This window comes from Nematolebias whitei, chromosome 9, assembly GCF_014905685.2.
Source record: "Nematolebias whitei isolate Nwh7 chromosome 9, NemWhi1, whole genome shotgun sequence".
Taxonomy (NCBI): Eukaryota; Metazoa; Chordata; class Actinopteri; order Cyprinodontiformes; family Rivulidae; genus Nematolebias; species Nematolebias whitei.
Window position 1 is genome coordinate 19,373,988 of NC_056506.1, and position 21,746 is coordinate 19,395,733.

Consider the following 21,746-nt stretch of genomic DNA (forward strand, 5'->3'; position numbering starts at 1 on the left):
CACTCACCATAGACTACAGACCACAAACTTGAGACCACAGACTATAGACCACAAACTAAATACCACAGACTACAGATGATAGACTACAGACCACAAACTAAAATCCCACAGACAATAGACTACAGACCATAGGCTTGAGAATAAACAACACATACTACAGACCACAGACTAAAGACCACTCATCATGCTGTAGACTGCATACCACAAACTAAAAACTACAGGCTACAGACCACAGAATTGAGACTACCGAACATGTACTACAGACAACATACAATAGACTACGGACCATAGACTAGAGACTACAGAACACATACTACAGACCACTCACCATAGACTACAGACCACAGACTACATGCTAGACCATATACTATAAAACACACACTTCCAACCACAAACTAAAGACCACAGACCACAACAGACTACAGACGATAGACGATAGACTAGAGATCACAGACCACAGAGCATATAGTACAGATCACATACTACAGACTACGGACCACAGACTAATGACTATAGACCACATACTACAGACCACAGACTACAGACTATAAACCAAAAATAACTGATTACATACACATACTACAGACCACAGACTGCATACTACAGACAACAGAATCAAACTGATGACAAAATATTTTTATTTAAAGTTTTCATGAAAAACTTTGTCTAAGGTGGCTGTAAATCACTCATTGTGAAACCTGGCGCTAACATGAGACATTCAACTGTTTACATTTGGGCTAACTATACGTTAAAGCAAGATTTTATAAATAGGTAAAGGGTTTTTCTGTTTTCACTGAACAGTTTGAAGATAAGCCAGATATTTTTTTTGTTTCATACTGGCATCATGAATAAGGGGAGAAAAAGGGTACAAAGGAACTGAGGTTGATCTGTTGTAGATATGCCACTAAAAGAGAGCAGGAATGGTGTGTGTATGTGAAGCTGCCATTGATCCCATCATCAGTTCGGCTTCACTTAGACACACACTTACCAAAAGGGAAAACTGTCAATTGAATGAGCAGATTTTCTTTGTAGCAAAATGTCCCAATCATTGTGTGAACATGCAAGGGAATAGATGAATCTAGCCAATGGTCTGGGCTCTCAATCTCAAAGGCATTAATATATTCATGACTCACTGCTGAACCATGATTTTATGATCAGTTTTATCATTTCTGAGCACAGCAAGTCTTCACTCCTGATGAGACATGAAATTTTTAGTGAGAATTCTTCCTCTGTGCTCGTTGTTCCCATAAATGAAAAAATGCAACAATTAAACTAAGCCTCTTTGCACTCTGTATGCATGTCAGTTGTCAAATTGTTTTAAGATCTGTAAGACTCAAACTACAGCTCCATTTTTCATGAATATGTAAGTGAAGAAAGAAAAGACTTAAACAGCACACACAACCTCTTCCAGCTGTTTGAGGTCCTGATACAAGTGTATTATTTCCCTTCTGGGTTCGGAGATTACTAAAACATCTATGAAGCACAAAACAGAAAGTGATACAAAGACTGAAGAAAAAAACGTCTGCTCGTTGTCTTGCTCAGAGTGAAACTTGTTAGACCAAGAAAACACTCCTTCATAAAAAGTGACAGCCAGTGAGATGAACTGCACCATATGGGGATGTTTGTAGCACAGTATCATGATGCACAGCAGAGGAGTCCACACTGAGACAACAGCGCAGTCAGAAAGGGTTGGGACAAATAACGTTTTTGTTATTCTGGGTTTGTAGCCAAGTGTCACAAAGATCATATAAAACAATAAGCCAAGACTTCAGGGCTGAATTTCAGCTTAATGTACAAAACCTTTTTTTTTTTCCTTCTAAAATTCTGCATCAGCTTACAGCCTCCAAAATGTTTGTTGTGATATTTTAAACACCTGCCTCCATGAAAGGCGGGCAGTCGTGTTATTGACTGTGTGTGAGTGTCTGTCTGTTAGCAAAATATCTCCTAAAGCAGTGGCCAGATTTTACTAAAACTCTCAAAAGGTAATCATTAAACCACAGACTGCCAGAGTTGTCTTTAGGAGTCAGGTGGCACGGTGGCTCACTTGGTAAAGCTGCTGCCTCTCAGCAAGAAGGTTGCTGGATCAAATCCCGGTCCGGGGGCCTTTCTGGGTGGAGTTTGCATGTTCTCTCTGTGCATGCGTGGGTTTTCTCCAGGTACTCCGGTTTCCTCCCACAGACCAAAAACATGCATGTTAGACTGATTGGTGACTCTAAATTGTCTCTAGGTGTGAGTGAGAGAGTGAAGGATTGTTTGTCTCTATGTGTCCCTGTGATGAACTAGAGGGACAGAGCAGAGATGTTATTTCTAACCCAAACCCGGAGCCCAGCCCAACCCGGATTCGGACCGGACCAGGCCATAATAATGTGCTTAATGTGCGGGTCGGGTCAGTGTCAGGCTTTTGTTTGTGTCAGCGGATTACAGATATCGGGCTAAAATTTGGAGTACCGGCAGTAGTAGCTGAGAGTCATCATCAACATATACATTGAGAGCTAGTAGATCGTGTCAGATCTTTTTTCAAGTGTAGCATGAAAGGTGGTCTGTATTCCCTCTAGAATCACCAGTTTAATATTAAGTTCTGACTCAGTATGGCACAACTTCAGGTCCAGTTCCAGACTGTATGGGACATGTGCACATGTCCAGCACTCTGTCTGCAAATCTTTTGAGACTAATGGAGGCAGTTTGTGACTTTAGCTTTCACTGCTTTCACCCAGAGACCAATCAGGAACTGGAGCAATAAACTCCAGCAGCAGAAAGTTTACAAGCTTATAAACTGACTGAAGGATGAAGTATATCATTTGTTTAATTGAATCCAATTTCTAATGCTCAAGCAGCATGGGGGTAAAGAAGGGTTTCCTTGGTTTTGGCATTAGCTGAGAGGGTTGTAACACTGCTTGGAACGTTACATTAATAATGCATTGGAGAGCACTTATTCCAGTGGCTGCAGAAGGTGGACTTAAGCTTAGGATGCTGACCTTTAAACTGATGTTTTGACTTAAAAAGGGCCAGTCTCACAAACATCAGCATGCACTTTCATCAGACATGACCCCATGGGAAGTCTGTTAAAGTGAAACCAAAGCAGGCAAACAAATGCGTTCTGAGTGTGTAACCATTCACAAGTGTGCAGGATTCAAAACCAGATGTTTTACTGGGTGAGAGTCCAGGGATGAACAAATAAACCTCCCCAACAGGACAATCAGATATTAGAAGCTAAATATTTCAGTCAGATTTTCTGTTACCAGCCATGTTGAATTTGGAAAGCCACTCTTATTGGAGGATTCTGGACTTTCATGACCAGAAGATGATTTTAACAAGTCGCAGAAATAATTAAACTTCAAACCCTTGAAACATTTTAGAGGAATATGAAGAACGTAGAAAATACTTTTTGTAGAAAACAAGTGTTTTTGTGTCTATAAACACTCTCGACCTTGAAAGTGTAACGTTTGGAGCATGCCAGCTGAATATCTTGACTGAAAAAGTAGAGACGAAGAAAATGAAAAATCCTGGAGGTTGTCACAGGACAGATCTGGCAGAGAACTTCAAAATGACTCCAGCCAGATATTGACTGCAGCAGAACTGACATATACTAAATGTATGTTTGTGCTGTTTTCTCTAATTACTAAATGCCCCCTCGATGGGTGTTTATATAAACACCCACAGATAAATCACCACGTTAGCATCATGTTCACTGCCACATGTCAAACCCAGAACCAGAGCCAAGACTGTCTGCACCATGAACTGCTGCTGTCAGTGTTCGGCATAAGTTGCTTCTGTTTATCCTCCCAATCAGTAAAGACTTGCACACAGACGAGCATATGAGTAAACTGTCACCTGCTGTCAAGATGGCTGAAATCCAGCAGGTTGAACTCCCGGTTGTCCTGAGAGTGGTAGATTGTGTCAACATCCTGAAAAAATAAAAGAGAAAGAAAAATCATAAACAGAATTTTTTTTTGTCTTTATTTTGATGCCAATCCAGAACAAAGTGGTGTTTTCTTGCAGCCAGTAGTCTTCTCACCCATTGCACTTCTTCTTTACAGCCAATCCCGTTGTAGTCGCAAAGAGCAGCGTATGTCTCAGAAAAACCACCTGGAACAACGAAAGACACTCATATGAAGAAACATGAATGGAAGAGGTGAAGGTGGAACAGCAAAAAGGTGGAAGTTTGGTTAAAGCGAAGAGAGAAATGTGTAAAGTCAAAGATGAAAAGGAGCATCAAATGTTCTCAAAAAAAAAAAAAACCTGAGGTGAGATGAAAGAGCAGAGCATCATCAAAGGTTCTTCCTGTAGATTAGAGGATTAGCAGCAGTAAAGGAACTTGATTCATCTGACCCATTTAAAGTCAAGTCCCTACAATCATTTATGGTGGTGCCAGTCAGTGTTAGAAGCTGCTGGAGACGAGCTATTGATTCAAGCTTGAGAGAAAATACAACGTTTTCCATTCGTCTCACTGAAATCTGAATCTGTGAAAAATAGATCAGCTTGGCAATATTTTACATGACCAGATTTAGAAAATAAAGGCCTTTTTTCATGTGCATGACTTGTAAAACAACTTCACTGTTCACCTGCTTTCTACCCACCTCAACAGCCACGCCCATTTTAAAGAATTTAATCTGTGCCATGATCACGTCCTCGGTCCCGTCTCGCTCACAGCCCTTCATGTCATGTTTTCTTCTCCTGTCATTCAACCACGCCCACTCTCTACATTCATGCCCAACACCTGTTACCTGCCCTACTTAAGACGCACACACTCTCATTCCCAGCCAGATTATCATACCTTTCATGGTCTCTAATATCAGCCATCTTGTTTTCACGTTCATGTTTGATGATCACGTCTTGCTATTCAGATTTCGACCTCGCACCTGCCTCTTGGATTTATTGCTCTGCCTGCCGTTCATCTGATTCTGCACTACTCATCTAACCCTGGTACGACTACGTTTCCTGCCTCACGGATTTTGGATTTACGGATTGCCCTTTGGACTTGCTTTCTGGACTTCTGACTACCTGTGCATGGCCCCCGCTTCGTTTCTCAGACCTCACTATTGAATTGTCCCACGGACCACGTTTGTCGCAGCTTTGATCTACAGCTGTGCTTCACCCAGTATCGGAAACATCATCCTGCCCAGCTCCAACATGTGGCCCCCACCTTGTCTCTTTGAGAAGCTCTGACAGGTGACTCTCTCCCTCCTGCCTGTGAGGACCTGTCACCACAGCTGGATCCTGACTCTCTCCTGCAGCTGCAAATCAATAAAGATTGTTTCCTTTGGGTTTTTTAATACTCTTGTTATCTGGCTTTATTCGTTTCAGGTTACATTCTGGGGACCAGTTTTGGAAAAAATCCTGCATTGTGGGGACCAAAGCCAGGTCCCCATAAGAAGCAGTCTCATTGGTGGGCTAAGTTTAGGACTAAGGTATGAAGTCAGTATGGATTAGGTTTAGATATGTACTGGTAATTGGTTTAGGGTAAGGGTCAGGATTAGGCTATAGAAATGAATGGGTCAATGCAAAGTCCCCACAAGGTCAGAAATACAAGACCGTGTGCGTGGGTGTCCGTGTACTGTGCATGTTTCTGAGTGAGAGACAAACAAAAAGACTGACCACAGGTTTTTGGAGGCTCTAATGAGGAGTCAGAGTTGGGTGAAAATTTGTGAGTCCCATCAGGCAGGTCTTCCTCTGCTCGACAAATAGGAGGGCTGTAAAAAAACATGAGAGAAGTTTAAACTCTACAGAAATACTGAAAACTCCTGCTTAAACCTCTGCTGACATGTTGCTTCCTCTCCTGTAAATAAGTGTTGATAAGGTACGAGACAGAGAGAGAAAATGACAAAAGTCTGTGTTTAAACTTCATAAGAACTGTTTCAATCTAATTAAATCTCGACACAGATTTGGTTCATTCAATCTTTATTTCTACAGGTTAGTTTCATAGACCCTTGAGGACTCATTTACAAGAGAGACCTGATTTTAACAAAAAGTGATATCAGGAGAGAACAGTAGACCACAATAGACAATCATAAAAGAAAGCATGTAAATTGAGAAGAATAAATTAAAGAAAAATTAAAGAAAATGTTATTAAAAAGACAAAACAAACAGCTAGATTATAAGGCGATGTAGAAAACTAAAAACAGGAACATGTCTACATTGGTTTTTGCCATGAACTTAGCAGATGTTTAAAGCCACTTAGAGAAGTCAAAGTTGAGAGCTTCAGATCTTTTTGCTAGGGATGCATCAATCCACTTTTTCAATTTCGATCCGATACCGACATCTACAGTTTAATATCGGTAGATACCGATCCAAGACCAATCCGATACCAGTCTGATACACAAAAACAGTGTTGAATTAACAAAAATGGCTAAATCATGTCATCTGGATGTCCAGATGACATGATTTAGCCATTTTTGTTGTTTACCTGGATGTTTGAGCTTACAAACCCAGTGCTGAATTAACTTAAAACATTTGTTTTGTTAAATGCAGACATGAATGTACTGAATTACAAATTTATTGAAAACTTTGCACCATAATAGCACACTTAAACACACCAAGAGCTTCACAAGCTTGGTCAAACATGTAAAAACAGCACAACTTTAATTTGTTCAGTCAGTACGCTAGCACGTGACGTCACTCAGAGCACAAAGCATAAAATTAGAGTGAATAGATCTGCCCAGTCATGAATTGGTTACATTGTCACCGATACCCAATCCAGAAGTTGTTGTTTTTTTTGGATATTGGTACAGATATCAATATTGGTATCGGATTGGTGCATCTCTACTTTTTGCTAGATATTCCAGGAAACAGGAGCAGAGTAGGAGAAGGCCCTTTTGCCTAGTTCAGTCCACAATGAGGGGATACTGCAGGTAATAATGTCCTGAGAGCGCACGCTGTAACTGCACTCGTGCCGAAACATGTAGGAGGAGATGTATGAAGGCAGCAGACCAAGAAGTGATTTAAAGATGAAAATGTACCAGTGAGAGAGACTGAGTGAAGTTAATGATGTCCAATTAGTTAACCAGAGAATACAGAGTGCAATGGTGGGTACGATAGTTACAGCCAGTTATGAATCTTAGCACAACATGATGGACGGAGTGCAACAACTGCAGGGTGCATATAGGAGCATTCATGTAAGTAATGTCATCGTAGTCAATGGAGAGAAGGAAAGTCAAGTTTCAAGGTGTTTCTTAGCATTTAGAGTTAGACAGGAGCTATTTCTGAAAAAGAAACCCAGTTTTACTTTCAGTTTCCTTACTCGGTTTTAAACGTGTAGCTTAAAAGAGAGATGCGAATCGACCAAGATACCCAAATATTTGTAGGAGTCAACAAACTCAATAGGGACACCATTTGAAGATAAAATCGAGGGACGAACTGCTGGGATCGACTTCCTGTTTGAAAACAACATCCCTTTGGTTTTGTCTGCATTTAGGACAAGTTTGAGACAGAACAAATCTGAATGGATGATGTCAAAAGTGGATTGCAAAAACTGGAAAACCTTAGCAACTGTTTTAGCTCAACAATAAACAACTGTGTCATCAGCATAGAAACGTAAGGATGCATCAGGGATGGTCTGACCTACATTACCTATGTATATTGTAAAGAGAGTGGGTCCTAAGACTGAGCCTTGTGGTACACCATTGTTAACCGTTTAATAACTGGAAGAAGTACCATTATGTTGAACACACTATGTTTTCATGTGCAAAATTATTTGACTGGATTGAAATGTTTTCAGATTAAATAATTCAAATGTATTGTTTACATGGGCACAATCCATTCCTGATGAGTGTTTACATGCAGCGGGCTTTGTTCTGAACAGAAGTACTGACATGCGCAGAGTGGTAAACTCTTCTTTAAAAAAAAAAAACACAGAAGAAGTTCTACTTCCGGTTTACTTCCGAGATGAACGTAAACAAACCTGAGCACCCAAAATGGACCCACGACAGGTTTTAATGACGGTGGAGACGTTACTGCACTCCCTGACTGAGCTACAGGTAATACAGATCATTTTGAGCTCTTTCAAAGTTTCTAGTAGAAATGTTGTGTCGCTCACTGACCAGTTTTGCTTCCTCGACATGCTAATATAATTAGCATTAGCCAGGCAGAAATGACATAAGTCGCACATGCACAGTCAGTTCAGTTTTTCACGATTGGAAAAAAATGAACAGAACAAGTGTTTACATGGACACTGTTCGGGTTATGAATAGGCGTAAACCGCTTGTTTTGTTCTGATCACAAATAATTTCAGATTGAGCAGAATAAACAAAAAATAACCTGAGCAGTGTGTTTACATGACGCGTTTTTATTCCGAACAGCTGTTTAATCTGATTACTTATGTCCATGTAAACATAGTTATTGTCTCCGATCTGAGAGATAGTCAGTGAAGCAACCAATGGTAACAGTTAACAGTTGTTGAGTTTGACCTCAGAGCAGACGTTGGTCAAACTTTAAACTCAAAGAAATGTATTTTCTGCCCTGGCACATCACTGCCAGCTCAAAGGCATAAAGAGAAAAACATCCATCCATCCATTATCTTTACCTGCTTCTTCCTTTTCGGGTCACAGGGGTCACTGGTGCCCATATCCAGCAGTCACTGTGCGATAGACGAGGGACACCCTGGACAGGTCTCCAGACCATCACAGGGACACATAGAGACAAACGAGACAAACAACCATTCACTCTCTCACTCACACCTAGAGACAATTTAGAGTTACCAATCAGTCTAACATGCATGTTTTTGGTCTGTGGGAGGAAACCGGAGTACCGGAGAAAACCCACGCATGCACGGAGAGAACATGCAAACTCCACCCAGAAAGGTCCTGGACCAGGATTTGAACCGAGGCAACCTGCTTGCTGAGAAGCAGCAGCTCTACCAACTGTGCCACCGTGCTGCCCAACAGTCATGTCAAAAAACATTTGAACTGATTGATCAGTTTGCTGAAGAATGAGGTGGATTTTCACCGTGTTTAAAAAGATTTGACCCCACCTGAACAAATTATAGTACCGTAAATAAAACAGGCCTGTTTGCTAGCTGCACAGTTTGAAGTGACGTCCTTGTGACAATGTGTTTCATCACACGGAGAGGAACTTTAATACCAGGTGAGCTTTTTTGGCACAACACCAGCAGACACTGGAATATGACTTGAATATTAAGATAAGCTTTTTTTCTTATTTAAAGGAGTTTACAGTCTGGAGGACACTTTTATTAAATGTAACCTAGAAGAAGAACAGAGGAACCTCCTGTCAGCTGAATGCAGTAAAAGATTTAAGTTCATAGAAACAAGTCGTCCACTGATGTCCTGCATCACCGAGGGGTTTAAAAAGGGAATGTTTGTAGTTTTTGAGATGAGTTTTTCTTCTGGACTGGGACAGAGAATGTAAATAAACCTAAATGTTTTTGGAGCAAGACATTCAAGTAGGTAGGGGCTACACTGTGGAGAAGAACAGAGGATTATTTTTGTTTGTTTGTTTGTTTGAGGCAGCAGAGTGATGGATCCTGGAGAGTGGAGGGACACATTCTATCCACCACCAGGTGCAGTGGAGGCAACAGTGGGTGGCCAGTGGTGGCCTTGGCCACCCATGGATTAATCTTTGACCACCACAATCATTGGAGGAAACAATACTTTTAAGCAATATAAAAACTAGAAAGCATATCTTCCTCAAAATTATGGCGGATGGTTTACATATAAATATGGCAGTGGCCATTTTGGATTTTGACACAGTGACTCAATTTTTGAAAGGAAACGTTGATTCGTCTAGATGTAGCCACACATCAAAATGGAAGTCAGTATCTTATTTTTTACGTTATCCAGCTCATAAGATGGATGGACAGCATTTCCAATTCCTCCTCTTCTTCACTCCACAATGGGGGAAAACAAAAAGGACATTTTTCATGTACTCCTGACCTTCCTGCTATATGTTCAAATGCTTAAAAAATAGTTTTTTTAGGTCGTGGTGGTGGTGGTGGTGGTGGTGGGGGGTGGTTGGGGTTCTGATAATCTTATTTTAGTCAAACTTTTCAGATAGCAATGTTTCTTTAATCTCTTTTTTCCTTTCAGTCCTCAGTGCGTTGTTTGATTAACAATACTAAACTACCGTACTTGCCGCTGTACACATCACACACCGTATAAGTCTCATCAGTCCAAATATATCTAATAAAGTGGAAAAAAAAATCATAAATACTCCCCTTTGCCATATAAGTTGCATCTATTATGTGTCACCACTGATGTATCGCATTTGTTACCACCTGGAAACATGGGCCGGTGTTGTGCCCAAAATCGATTGGCTGCCAAATGGCGGCCGTGGGAGCGTGCATGGGAGGACTTTAACAAGAATTTAACAAGATTAACACTTAAAGACAATTATTTGTTTGCTCGAAATTATAGTAAAGGTGTGTCTCAGCTGAACTTTTCCTTAATAAATGCACTTTAATGGTCAGATCAGCTGCATTTCTCCTGGGCAGCGCTGTGGAATGCAGCTGATTTGACGTTTGCTCCGGGAGTTCCAGAGCGAGACAAAGGTGGCTTGGTATGGCAAGCTAAGTGTCTTATTAATAGCCACTTTTACCTATTAATGAGACACCTGGCATGCCATATTGGTCGAGGGTCCTCTAGCGGCTGAAAATGGTAGTGTTCAATATTTTCCATGTTAGAATGAATGAAATTGTCAGATCTCAGCCAAAAATTGGGTTAGAAATATGGGAAACAATGTATATTAGCTGCTTCGATGTGTAAGTTGCAGGACTTGTAAATTTATGCAAAAAGGTGCGACTTATATGGTAAAAAATATGGTAATATGGTTATAAGGCAAAAAGCAACAAATCAGTTTCATAAATCAAGGTCATTAAAAACACTGAACAGTCAGTGTTTGACAAACACCAGCTAAAATGCACCAACCAATGTTACAAAATGTTCTGATTCTGGTCAGGATTTCTGAATGGGCTTCTTGATCCCATCAGCTGTCAGACAAAACTCACCAAACGCAGGGTGTCCAGACAACTTGAAAGGACTGTAAGGCTCTACAGTTGGAAGGTTTCATTAAAAACCTACAGAACTGATGCATTTCGTGAGTCTGCAGAGTTTCTGCATGTTCTGCACAGGTCATGGCGTCCATCTCTGCCAGGTTTAAAGCCCTCTGCTCTGGATGCAGCTCAAACAAAAGAAGCAGATCATTCTGTAAATACTCTGGCTTTTTCCTCCCACTCTCTCAGCTACAAATACTCCGGCCAAATATCTACATTTAGACATACTGCATTTACTGCTGCTACTAGTAAACTAATAGAGCATTATAGGACTTCAAAGTGTAGAATCAAGCCATCAAACTTTTTCTGACCCACGGGACGCACGGCTGTGTGATATTTTTAAGACTGTCTTATTTGCATTGCAAAAGATGTTAATTAGCAACAGTCTTGTTTAGCTGATTATAGCTGCTGCAGTCAGAGCTGCAGCATGAGCGTCTGCAGAGCCAAAACTGCTTATGACATTGCTTTAGTCATGAATAAATAAGAAGTTTAATGTAAAATTGGATCCCAGAGGTGCTATTTGAAGCTCTCTCCTTCAGACAAAGAAAAATATACTTCAGCTTTCTTGTATTGTTTCCTCAGAATAAATCACTGAGTGTGCAAGAATGTGTGAGGGTTGGGATCCTGAGTGGAGCAGATATGTTGTACATGTAAACCTGTGCTGATCCTAAGGAGCTGAACAAAAACTAGCTTGAATCCTTTTCTTAGATTAGGAGCAACATGATGAATCCAGACAAACCTGCTCCTGCTTTTAAAAAAGGATTACAACGTTTTCCTGCTGAATTCAGCCCACGCCATCCATAATCCTGTTTGTCAACAAACACCTGACCCCTGCTGTGACCTTAATCCTTTACCTTAGCACCACAATCACTGTGCACAAGTTATTTTAAACCACCTGCTTCGTGCACTAACGCTACACAACTAATCAGTGGTGCAGCTCCACAGTTACACCCACAGCCACATCTCTTCGATCGGTTGGAGCTTCATCAACTAGTCTCCCTGGAAGCAGCTGTCTGCCAGGAACCAACCGGGACAGGAGGTCATCGTGGTCTTGTGAAAAAGTCTAGGTCAATAATCAGCACAAAGCCAGCACCTGGTGCCACGCCCTCTGGATGACGGAGCTCCTCACCTTATCTTATCACCTTATCAGATACTTGTCTGCACTTTATATGTTCCATCTGGAACTGGTCCCTCTTGAAAATGAGTCCACCTAGCTCAGTGAGGCAAGCCTGTATAAATAAAGGTTGGATGAATCTCTAAGGCTGACCCCCCCCCCCCCCCCACACACACACACACACACACACTACAGCGTACAGAGGGAGATCATTTCAGTTGCTTGGCTCCAGGATCAAGTTATTTTGGTCCTGATCCAAACCTCAAGATCACAGGTGAGTATATGAACGTAGACAAACCAGTAAATCCAGAGCTTTGCCTTTAGACTCAAATTTCCATTCACCACGACCAACCGGAGCAACATCCTCACTAATGAGGATGAGGCCCTGATCTGTCAAATCATTACATGCTCCACCCTATCATCATCCTGGAACAAGATGCCCAGATGCTTGAACTCATCCCCCTTACCCAGCCCACCACCTGAGAGGAGGACCGTCAAGGTCGGGTGCGATGCAAGCTGGGCGGCAGGTGAGGTGAGGGACGGTCCCTGGCCATGCCCGTTCTCGGTGGCATAAACTTTAATAAAACTCTCAGAAACCAAACATCTCATTAACTATGGAAGTATATAACCTATATATATCTTTTTCTACAAAACCCCACTTCCAAAGTTCTGAACTACCCCTTTACACACACAGATTCCCCTCCTCTAGGACTTACGCATAGATGGAGTTATTGAAGACCCGGGACAGGGCGTAGTTGATGTGATGGACCATGTGGTCCACCTGCTCCTGGCTCTGCAGTCTGAGGGAGTACGTAGTCTTGTCTGTGTCGATGACAACCTGTCAGAGGACACAGCAGACATTGTACTGTAGTACTGTGTACTTTTAGTGGTAACAATACACATTAGGAAGCATGTGTCCCACCTGGTGCTCTGGGTAGGTGTTCATTGCTCTGATTTCCAAAAAGTTGAACGTGACCTCCACCTGAAACATCAAAATAAAAACGATCATCACTGTGGTTCCCTGTGGCATGTTTAACTTTTACTCTTCTTTTTTAAAGACAAGAACATATTTTTACAACTTATAATTTATACATGTATGGGGGAGTGGTGGCACAGAGGTTAGAGAAGGTGGGCCTGTGATCGTACGGTCGCCAGTTCAACTCCAGGTACCGACAACATCAAAATGTGGGTGGGAAAAGTGAAGCACCCACATCTGCCCCCACCCTTATTTGCCCCACCCTGGGTCCTTGAGCAAGGCCCTTAACCCCACCACCTGCTCCCCTGGGTGCCCTAGCAGCTCTCTGCTCCACGCAGAGGACTGTGGTAGCTCGGTGTCTGTGGTTGTGTCAGGAAGGACATCCGGCGAAAAAACAATCGCCAAGTCTTCGTACGAGTTAGTTCACTGTAGCGATCCCTGAAGAAGGGAGCAACCAAAATAAAATAAAATAAACTATAAATATAAATAAATACATTATTTGGTAAATCATTGTAAAAGTACTAAAACTGTTGTGAAAGAGAGTACAAATTGCTGCAGAAATAAAAATAAATCTTTAAATATTCAAATCTGTCACCAAGAAGTGATTGTAAACACCAGGAGTCTTTTTATTCTCTGCTTGATGTTGATTCAATCAACTGCACGTTGACTCCTTAGTCTTTTTTACAAGAAGTTTTAAACTTCAAAATTATTATTATTATTATTATTAATCTCCTTGTTGAGCCAGGAACCTGCATATACAAACGGTCAAAAAACACCTACATTTATTTTGTAAAAACACGTTAGATTGATTTATTTTGCGCAGAAACAGCACTCATCATGTGAAGTCTTCTCCACCTGTGATGGAACATCTTCAGCTTTGTTCTGTTTCATTGCCTCCATCATCCCATCATCAGCATCGTCTCTTCTCTGAACTCAGTTTCTTTCTGCCTGTTTTGAATTAGCAGCAGATCTTAACTTGCAGTTAAAAGCCATAAAGGCCCAGTGAGAGTGAGGAACATTTACCTTTGTGGGCACTTTGACTGCAAAGAGATACAGCCTCCACGTTGCCAGAACCTGAGGGGGGAGGGAGAACACATTTATTTGGATGTCACTGAGCAGGAAATGCACAAAATGGCACAAAAAGCACGAACGTGACGGAGAGGGAGCAAATCATCTCTGCAGTTCATCCAGAAGTCTGGTGTCAGTCGTACAAAACACGATATGATAATGACTCTACGAGCTAACATTCATTCAACAGATGGCTCAGTTTGCAGCAAAGGGAACGATTGGAAAGACAGATTTTTTTTTTTTTTTTAAAGTGCGCAGGTTTTCACAAAATAATGCACCCCCATTTTAAAGAGTCTGGGGTAATTTAGAAAAAGCAAATGTGAATATATTAATATTCTGCCTTCGCTATTAATCATTTATGATCCAGATCTCCATAATTAGCACACCACATGTATGCAGCGTGCATCTCCTCCTCCCAGGCCTTCTGTCAAACTACTGGCCACACTTACTCTTCTCCAGCCCCCTCCAGCCCCTCACCCCTCTTAACTCTCCCCCTCGCAGCCCATCATTCCTCTGAATTCTCCTCATCTTCTTGGAATTGGGATCTTTTCCTCAATCTTCTTGCTTAATCCCTAATCCCTCCATCTCTGTGTCCCGTTTTGGTCGTGCCTGCCCCTATGCCTTGCTCCACCCCCCCACCCCCCACCCCCAGCCCTCTCCTTCCTCCCTCCCTACTCCCCTGTCTCCTTTGGCGATCGGTTTTCCTATTCTTCTTTTCTGCTCTGTCGCTTTCGATTCCTCAAGGCCTTTCTGTGCTGAATGGCTAATGGCGCCCCGCTGAGAGGCGGCGAGAGGAAGAAAGAAAATGAAACAAACAAAGAAAAGCGAGGAAGAAGAGATGGGGACACTTGATTTCTCTCTTGATAATGTAGCCAACGCAGAATCTCTTACACTATCCCACCCCCACCCCCAGTGAAACCGACCTCACGTCTAAAATATGATAAAAAGCCAAAACAAACTCCTAAAGTGGAGGGAAAAGAAGACCGCTGCAAAGCTGGCAGGGAACTACCGGTTCAAATCACAGCTCACTGACAAGTTGGAAAACAGTTCTACTGTACGTCCAGAAGGTAATGAGACATCTTCAGACACAGATAAAAGGCAGAGGAGAAAGAAACAACTAATTAGAAAGTGAAAGTGAAGCTGCGTCAAACAAAGTCGTCACCAAAGTCTGCCATGAGCCACTTCCATCCTCCCAAACAGACGTCCTGTGACCACTTTATTCTTCCTTTCCTTACATCATCTTTTACCGCTTACTGCTGCATTTTTGATACACTGATCAATTACAGTAGAAGAGTCTAAGCCAGGGGTGTCCACATGTTTTCATCATGGAGCTCCTTTTAAAATGACCAAGTCAAAGTGATCTACCTACTATAAAGCCCCGTTTACACCAGAACAACCTCTGGAAATGTTAGTGTTTTTTCAATGTTTGTTGGGGTAATAAACAAAAAATGAGCAGGTTTACATGAAAACGATGTAGTTTCCATGTCAGTTGGGTTGCCAGATAAGAAATTATGAACTATAGTACTGTGGCTTTAAATAATAGTATTTTGACCTAAACTGTCATATGTGCTGAGTAAAGATATTCTAAGATGAGGTGTGTGTTGTGTTTGTTGAACATGTGCACAGAAAAGGAGGGGGTAAATAAGGCATTTTAAATTTATCTGGCAACCCAGACATGGCTCAGCTGCATTAATTGAGCATGCAGCATCTACACATAATACCTTTGCGATCGACTGGAAGATCGTGATCAACATATTGGGCACCCCCGCTCTAAGGGGTAGTGATTCAGAATAAAATATATTCATTTTCAGCCAAATTATAATTAGACTAATTTAAAACTCTAGAATGACTCACACTGCCAAAAAATAAGTAAACTAGAATTTTTAAAATTAAAATAAAAATCAATGCGAGATATCTGCAATAAACTGTACGTTTCTGGCTCTGATATCACTGAAGCTCAAATAATTTACAGCTTTTTTATTATACCTGAACCTTTATGATAATGGTTTGATTAAAATACTTCAGATATTGAGCAACGTGCTGATATGGACTCTGATCTGACCAGGATGGAACAATGAAAATCCCTCATTTAAAAAGGTGACACCTGGGAAGGACTGGACAAAATATGAGGAAAGTCAACCAGCCTGCTGAAACCATGCCGATGACTGAAGCTCTTCCTCCATCCTTGTGATGGAAGACTTACAGAACAAGACGTAAAGAGCAGAACAGAACGTTTAATTGTCTTTACATTTTGCACTAAGTCAAGGAAACAAGTGAAACAGCACAGTGAGGTCCACCTGTTTAATGGCAAACAGCTCATCAGCCAATCACATGGAAGCAGCTGCAGGCTTAGATGAAGTGAAGACGACCTGCTGAAGCTCAAAGTGAGCGTGAGAACAAGGACAAAAGAGGATTTAAGTGGCTCTGAATGTGGCTGTCAGTGCCAGATGGGCTGACCGGAGTTTTTCTGCTAATCTGCTGAGATTTTCATGCACAACTATACAAGAAAATACAAAATAAAAGGGTCTGAGGTCAGAGAAGAGTGGTTGAAAATGACAGACTGGCTCCACTGACCACTGGTTACGACCATGGTCTACAGAAAACCACCTCTCATCTCAACACGTCCAACCTTAAAGCAGATGGACGACAGCAGCACAGGACCGCACTACTGTAATATCAGCTATGAACTGGAAACCAAGACTTCAGCATGTACAGAGGGCAACTGTGGCTGAGTGGTTAGAGCAGTCGACCTCCAATGGGAGAGTCAGGGGTTCGATTCCACCAGCAGTCACATGCTGAAGTGTCCCTGGGCAAGACATTGAACCCCTCATTGCCTCCGATGTGTGTCCCATCAGTGTATGAATGTGATAAAGCCCAGATTAGTCTTTGTAGAGATCTAGTAGAGTGCTGTATGAATGGGTTAATGAAGACACCGATTGTGTTGTAAAGAGCTTTGAGTGTCTTGATAAGATAGAAAGGAGCCATACAAGTATAGTCCATTGACCATTTACAGTCAAAACTTTAAATTGGTCAATTAAAGAATTGGAAAAATATTTCCTGGTCTGGTGAATCCCAGTTCACCAAACTCCACTGACCTCCACAGTCAGCACCTTTGGGATACGGTGGAACAGGAGAGTCATATTAACGATGTGCAGGAGACTAATCTGCAGACACTGTCATGTTACCATGTCAACATGCACCCAGATCACCCAGGAATGTTTCCAGCACATTGCTGAATCCATGTCACAAAAAGTTAAGGCAGGTCTGAAGGTCAAAATGTTTTCAGCCTGGTACCAGGAAGTGGCCAGTCAGGTTCAAGTTCAAGAAACTTTATTGTTTCCAATGGGCAATTACAGTAGTTTCACAGTCAGTAGTCACACAAACCATCCACAAGACACCGAGACATTAACATAACAGAACAGAGATCATTATTCGTTGAGTCAGGTTAAAGATCTGGACGAGCACTGCTTTAAAAACAGAATACCTATTGAAAATTCCAACGTGCTGTTAATGGTATAATATATAATATAATATAATTCACATTTTGGATCTTCGTTTTGGGGCCACATGAAAGTTTGTCTTTTTACAAGAACCAGAGGTAAAATCCTCCCCAGGATAGAGAGAAACACCAAAAAAAGCTGTCGTATAATGAACAGCATGCGTCCTCAACATCAACAGTTAGTTTATAAGAAGTCACTGCGTTATTTAGTTCATCCAGTTTAAACTGTAAATTGTTTTTTTCTACTGGACGAGAGAGAAAAGGTGTTAAACTCCCAAACTGAAACAAAACTGTAGTTTTATTTTCCAAGTTCATTTAGCCTAAACTTGGTATTTATTTAAAAAATAAATAATTAAATAACTAAAAACTATACTGAACTGAATAATCTCTCCAAATGTGAACATTCACATTAAATCACATCAATTTTATTGTCATTCTCATCTCATGTGGTACATGAGGTGAAACTAAGTTATGTACTCAGGGTCCCAGTTACATCCAAAAATAGCAAAATATAAAGTATAAATACACTAAACATTCATTCAACTCAGCTTTCCAACTAAATAAGTGCTTGTGTGCAGTTCATACATGAGCGGTACGTGTTAAATGACGGGTGGTGTATTTATTGGCATGGATTAAATAAATAAATAAATAAATAATAAAAGGCTTTTGGAGAATATAATTTATGAGGCTTTGTTATTTTATTTTTAAGTGTCCTCTTTTAGAGGAGTGGTGTTCATCTGTGACTGATTTTTACTGTCTGACTGTGCCACACACTAATGTTTGTGTTTTACTGTCCCTTTAGTACAAATACATGTTTTCAACTATGTCTCTGTTCAGACTGTGGGGTAGGACAAATCAAAGCATCACTCAAATTATCCTCTTTTTAATTATTGGTATTGTGCACAATAAAATGTTTCTAAAACATATACTAACTGCATTATCATTACTGCAGAGGCCTGGACTGCAGCAGATTCTGGGTTATTAAATTTTAAGGGACATGCTCTGTATGTAAAAACATTTGGTCAGTCTAATGAATTGTCAACAATATTTCATATTGTGATGTTTTTCTAATATCCTGCAAGCCTAGCTGTAGCTGATAACTGATAAACTCAAGACAAAACACTTGTGGTACTTTTAAAGTGGCTTTTGAAGCAACATAAAAAGTGCCTATAGATCTCCTGGACTGCCAGAACACGTCCCATCCCTCATTTTACAGATAAATCTACTGAGAAAGATAAAAAAACAACTATCTGTGTATGACGGTGCTCTTTAGATTTAAAGGGCTCACTGTTGGATGGAGCGCTGGTTAATTCAGAGTAATAGTCTGTTCCTCTCAGACACACAGCTGATACAAACAGAAAGCATTGAGAAATAAAAACAGCTATCAATATTAATTAGAGGTGGCACAGTGGTTCAGTTGGTAGAGCTGTTGCCTCTTAGCAAGGAGGTCGTCGGTTCAAATCCTGGCCAGGGGCTTTTCTGGGTGAAGTTTGCATGTCTCCAGGTACTCCAGTTTCCTCCCACAGACCAAAAACATGCATGTTAGACTGACTGGTAACTCTAAATTGTCTCTAGGTGAGAGTGAGAGAGTGAATGGTTGTTTGTCTCGTTTGTCTCTTTGTGTTCCTGTGATGGACTGGAGACCTGTCCAGGGTGTCCCCCACCTCTCACACAGTGACTGCTGGATATGGATTCAGTGTCCCCTGCAACCCCAAAAGGAAGAAGTGGGTAAAAGATGATGGATGGATGGATGGATGGAATATTAATTAACAAAGCATAATTCAGATCCCAGGATTTAAAATCAGAAGATTCAGCTTTTTTTTGGACGTTATTTTTATTTTAGTTTATTTTTTGCAACTCTTTGTCCTCAAGAGTTTAGCCCTAAAAGCTGCACTAAGATCTTCTAGAAGACATTATGGTCCCCGTCTTGGATCCGGTCAGCCGAGCAGACAGCAGGTGACAGTCTGGGCAGAAGAAGTGAAGACGAAGAGTCAGGAGAAAGGATGTAAAGATGAGGGGATGAGAGGTGCAGAGGTGCAGAGGTGCACCTGCTTGGATGGTACAGAGTCAGAAGCTCCAGTTCAAAGAGCCCCACGACCCACCAGCCGTCCTCTGAAACCACACTGCTAAAGCATGGTGGGAGTGGTGTGTCATTCAGGAGGGGTGCACGCACAACAACTCCTCCAGCTTGTTTGTGTGGGTCCATGTGCACACAGTCAAGAGGGGCAGAGGGCTTATATTAATGATACACTGTGAGTGTGTGTGTCATGCGTGAACATGTGAGTGTGTGTGTCGTGGTGCTGCCTCTGAGGAAACAAGCGGGGATCAGTGCCAGCGTTGGTCACCAGAGACATCTTTGGCCCAGCCACAAGGACATTTTAGACGACACTAAAAAGGCACAGCAGATATGTGCAAGAGGCCAGCAGCACACAAACACATCACACACACATGCCCCTCTAAATGTGGGCGATACAAAAGCTTGCTAAGCTGGCTTTGGACTCCAAAGGTCCGTCCCACTCAGTCATCAAGTGGACTGAGCTTCATCCGTGCACAGCTCTACAGTCAGCTGACATGTTGGTGCGAGTGTATGTTGCAAACGACCCGCTGGACATGCACGTGTCCCAGGTTCTGCTGTGTGGTAGCCAAACAACATGCAAAGACTTGATCTTTCATGAAATAATTACCAGATGACACTGTAACTCTTAATGACAGCAAAATTCAGGGTTTATTGAAGAGGTGCAGACAAACAGCATCCGAACAGCATCAGAATCCAACAAAGAGCCGCCCTGCACAGATTTTCACAAAGCTTTTATACTATCATTATCCCTTGTGTCATCACAGCATTTACTTGTCACTCAATCAGAGAGGATGTTCTGGGTCAGGGCCTCCTCCCAGACTTCATGGCATCTTTGTTTCTATCTATGTACATTCACCGATAACATGTCACGTTTTATTACACTGCCTGATAAACAACATGCTGCTTCAGCTTCTTTGCAGGTGTGGAACACCAGAGGAAAGGAAGGAGCCCAATGAGAGGAAGAAAATGCAAGGCTTAAAATGACAACTATCAGCTACAGCCAGTGCTGGCTCTTTATCTAAGAACTGACGGAGCTGCAGACAGTTTGTGTTGGCTAGTTTTAATTAGCTGAGGTGGCCATACTGAATTAAACTGTCTCAGAAAATGAATCGGTTTTAGATGTCATGTCTTCCTCTGATTTTATCCTCAAATGGTGTCCCTATTGAGTTTGTTGATTCCTACAAATATTTGGGTATCTTGGTCGATTCACATCTCTCTTTTAAGCTTCACGTGGAAAAGCTAGTAAAGATACTGAAAGTTAAACTGGGTTTCTTTTTCAGAAACAGATCCTGTCTAACCCTGAATGCTAGGAAACACCTTGTATCTGTGAACTTCTTTCCCTCCATTGATTACGGTGACATTATTTACATGAACGCTCCTACAAGAACCCTGCAGATGTTGGATGCTGTCTATCATGGTGCACTAAGATTCATAACTGGCTGTGATTATCATACCCACCACTGCACCCTGTATTCACTGGTTAACTGGACATCATTAACTTCACACAGACTCTCTCACTGGTACATTTTCAGCTTTAAATCACTTCTTGGTCTGCTGCCTTCATACATCTCCTCCTACATGTGTCTGAGTGAGTGCAGCTACAGCGTGCGCTCTCAGGACATTATTACCTGCAGTGTTCCCTCAGTGTAAATTCCCAATGACGACTCAGGCATGGCTTCTTTATTTAAAACAGGCACTTTAATGAATGCCATGAAAACTCGTGGCCACTCGTCATTAAAGAAGTCCTAAGCGAATTTTTCTCGTCTTGTGCATTCTTTACAAACAGCGAACTATCGAGGCTGCTGCACGCCTCTCGTGTCCTCAGGTAACTGCATGTAGCTTCAGGTAAATGTGTGTGTGTTGAGCGTGGCAGATCTTGCCACTCCCTTCCGTTCACACAAATCTCTTGATAACGGTACAAACAAAAATAGTCCTTCACAACAGAATAAATGCACCTTATACAAAAATAACATATTTTCAAAGTGTGAGCCAAACAAAATATTCTAACTACTG

General features: G+C 41.5%; 1 protein-coding gene across 1 annotated transcript in view; it reads right to left on the reverse strand.

Moving 5' to 3' along the window:
• carmil3 (capping protein regulator and myosin 1 linker 3) overlaps positions 1-21,746 on the reverse strand; it is a 177,632-nt gene that overhangs the window by 130,797 nt on the left and 25,089 nt on the right. Inside the window, 7 exon segments of the mRNA XM_037682030.1 lie at positions 1,059-1,090; positions 3,832-3,905; positions 4,016-4,086; positions 5,596-5,690; positions 12,830-12,951; positions 13,036-13,095; positions 14,113-14,163. Of these exon segments, the coding sequence (XP_037537958.1) occupies positions 1,059-1,090; positions 3,832-3,905; positions 4,016-4,086; positions 5,596-5,690; positions 12,830-12,951; positions 13,036-13,095; positions 14,113-14,163 (505 nt within the window).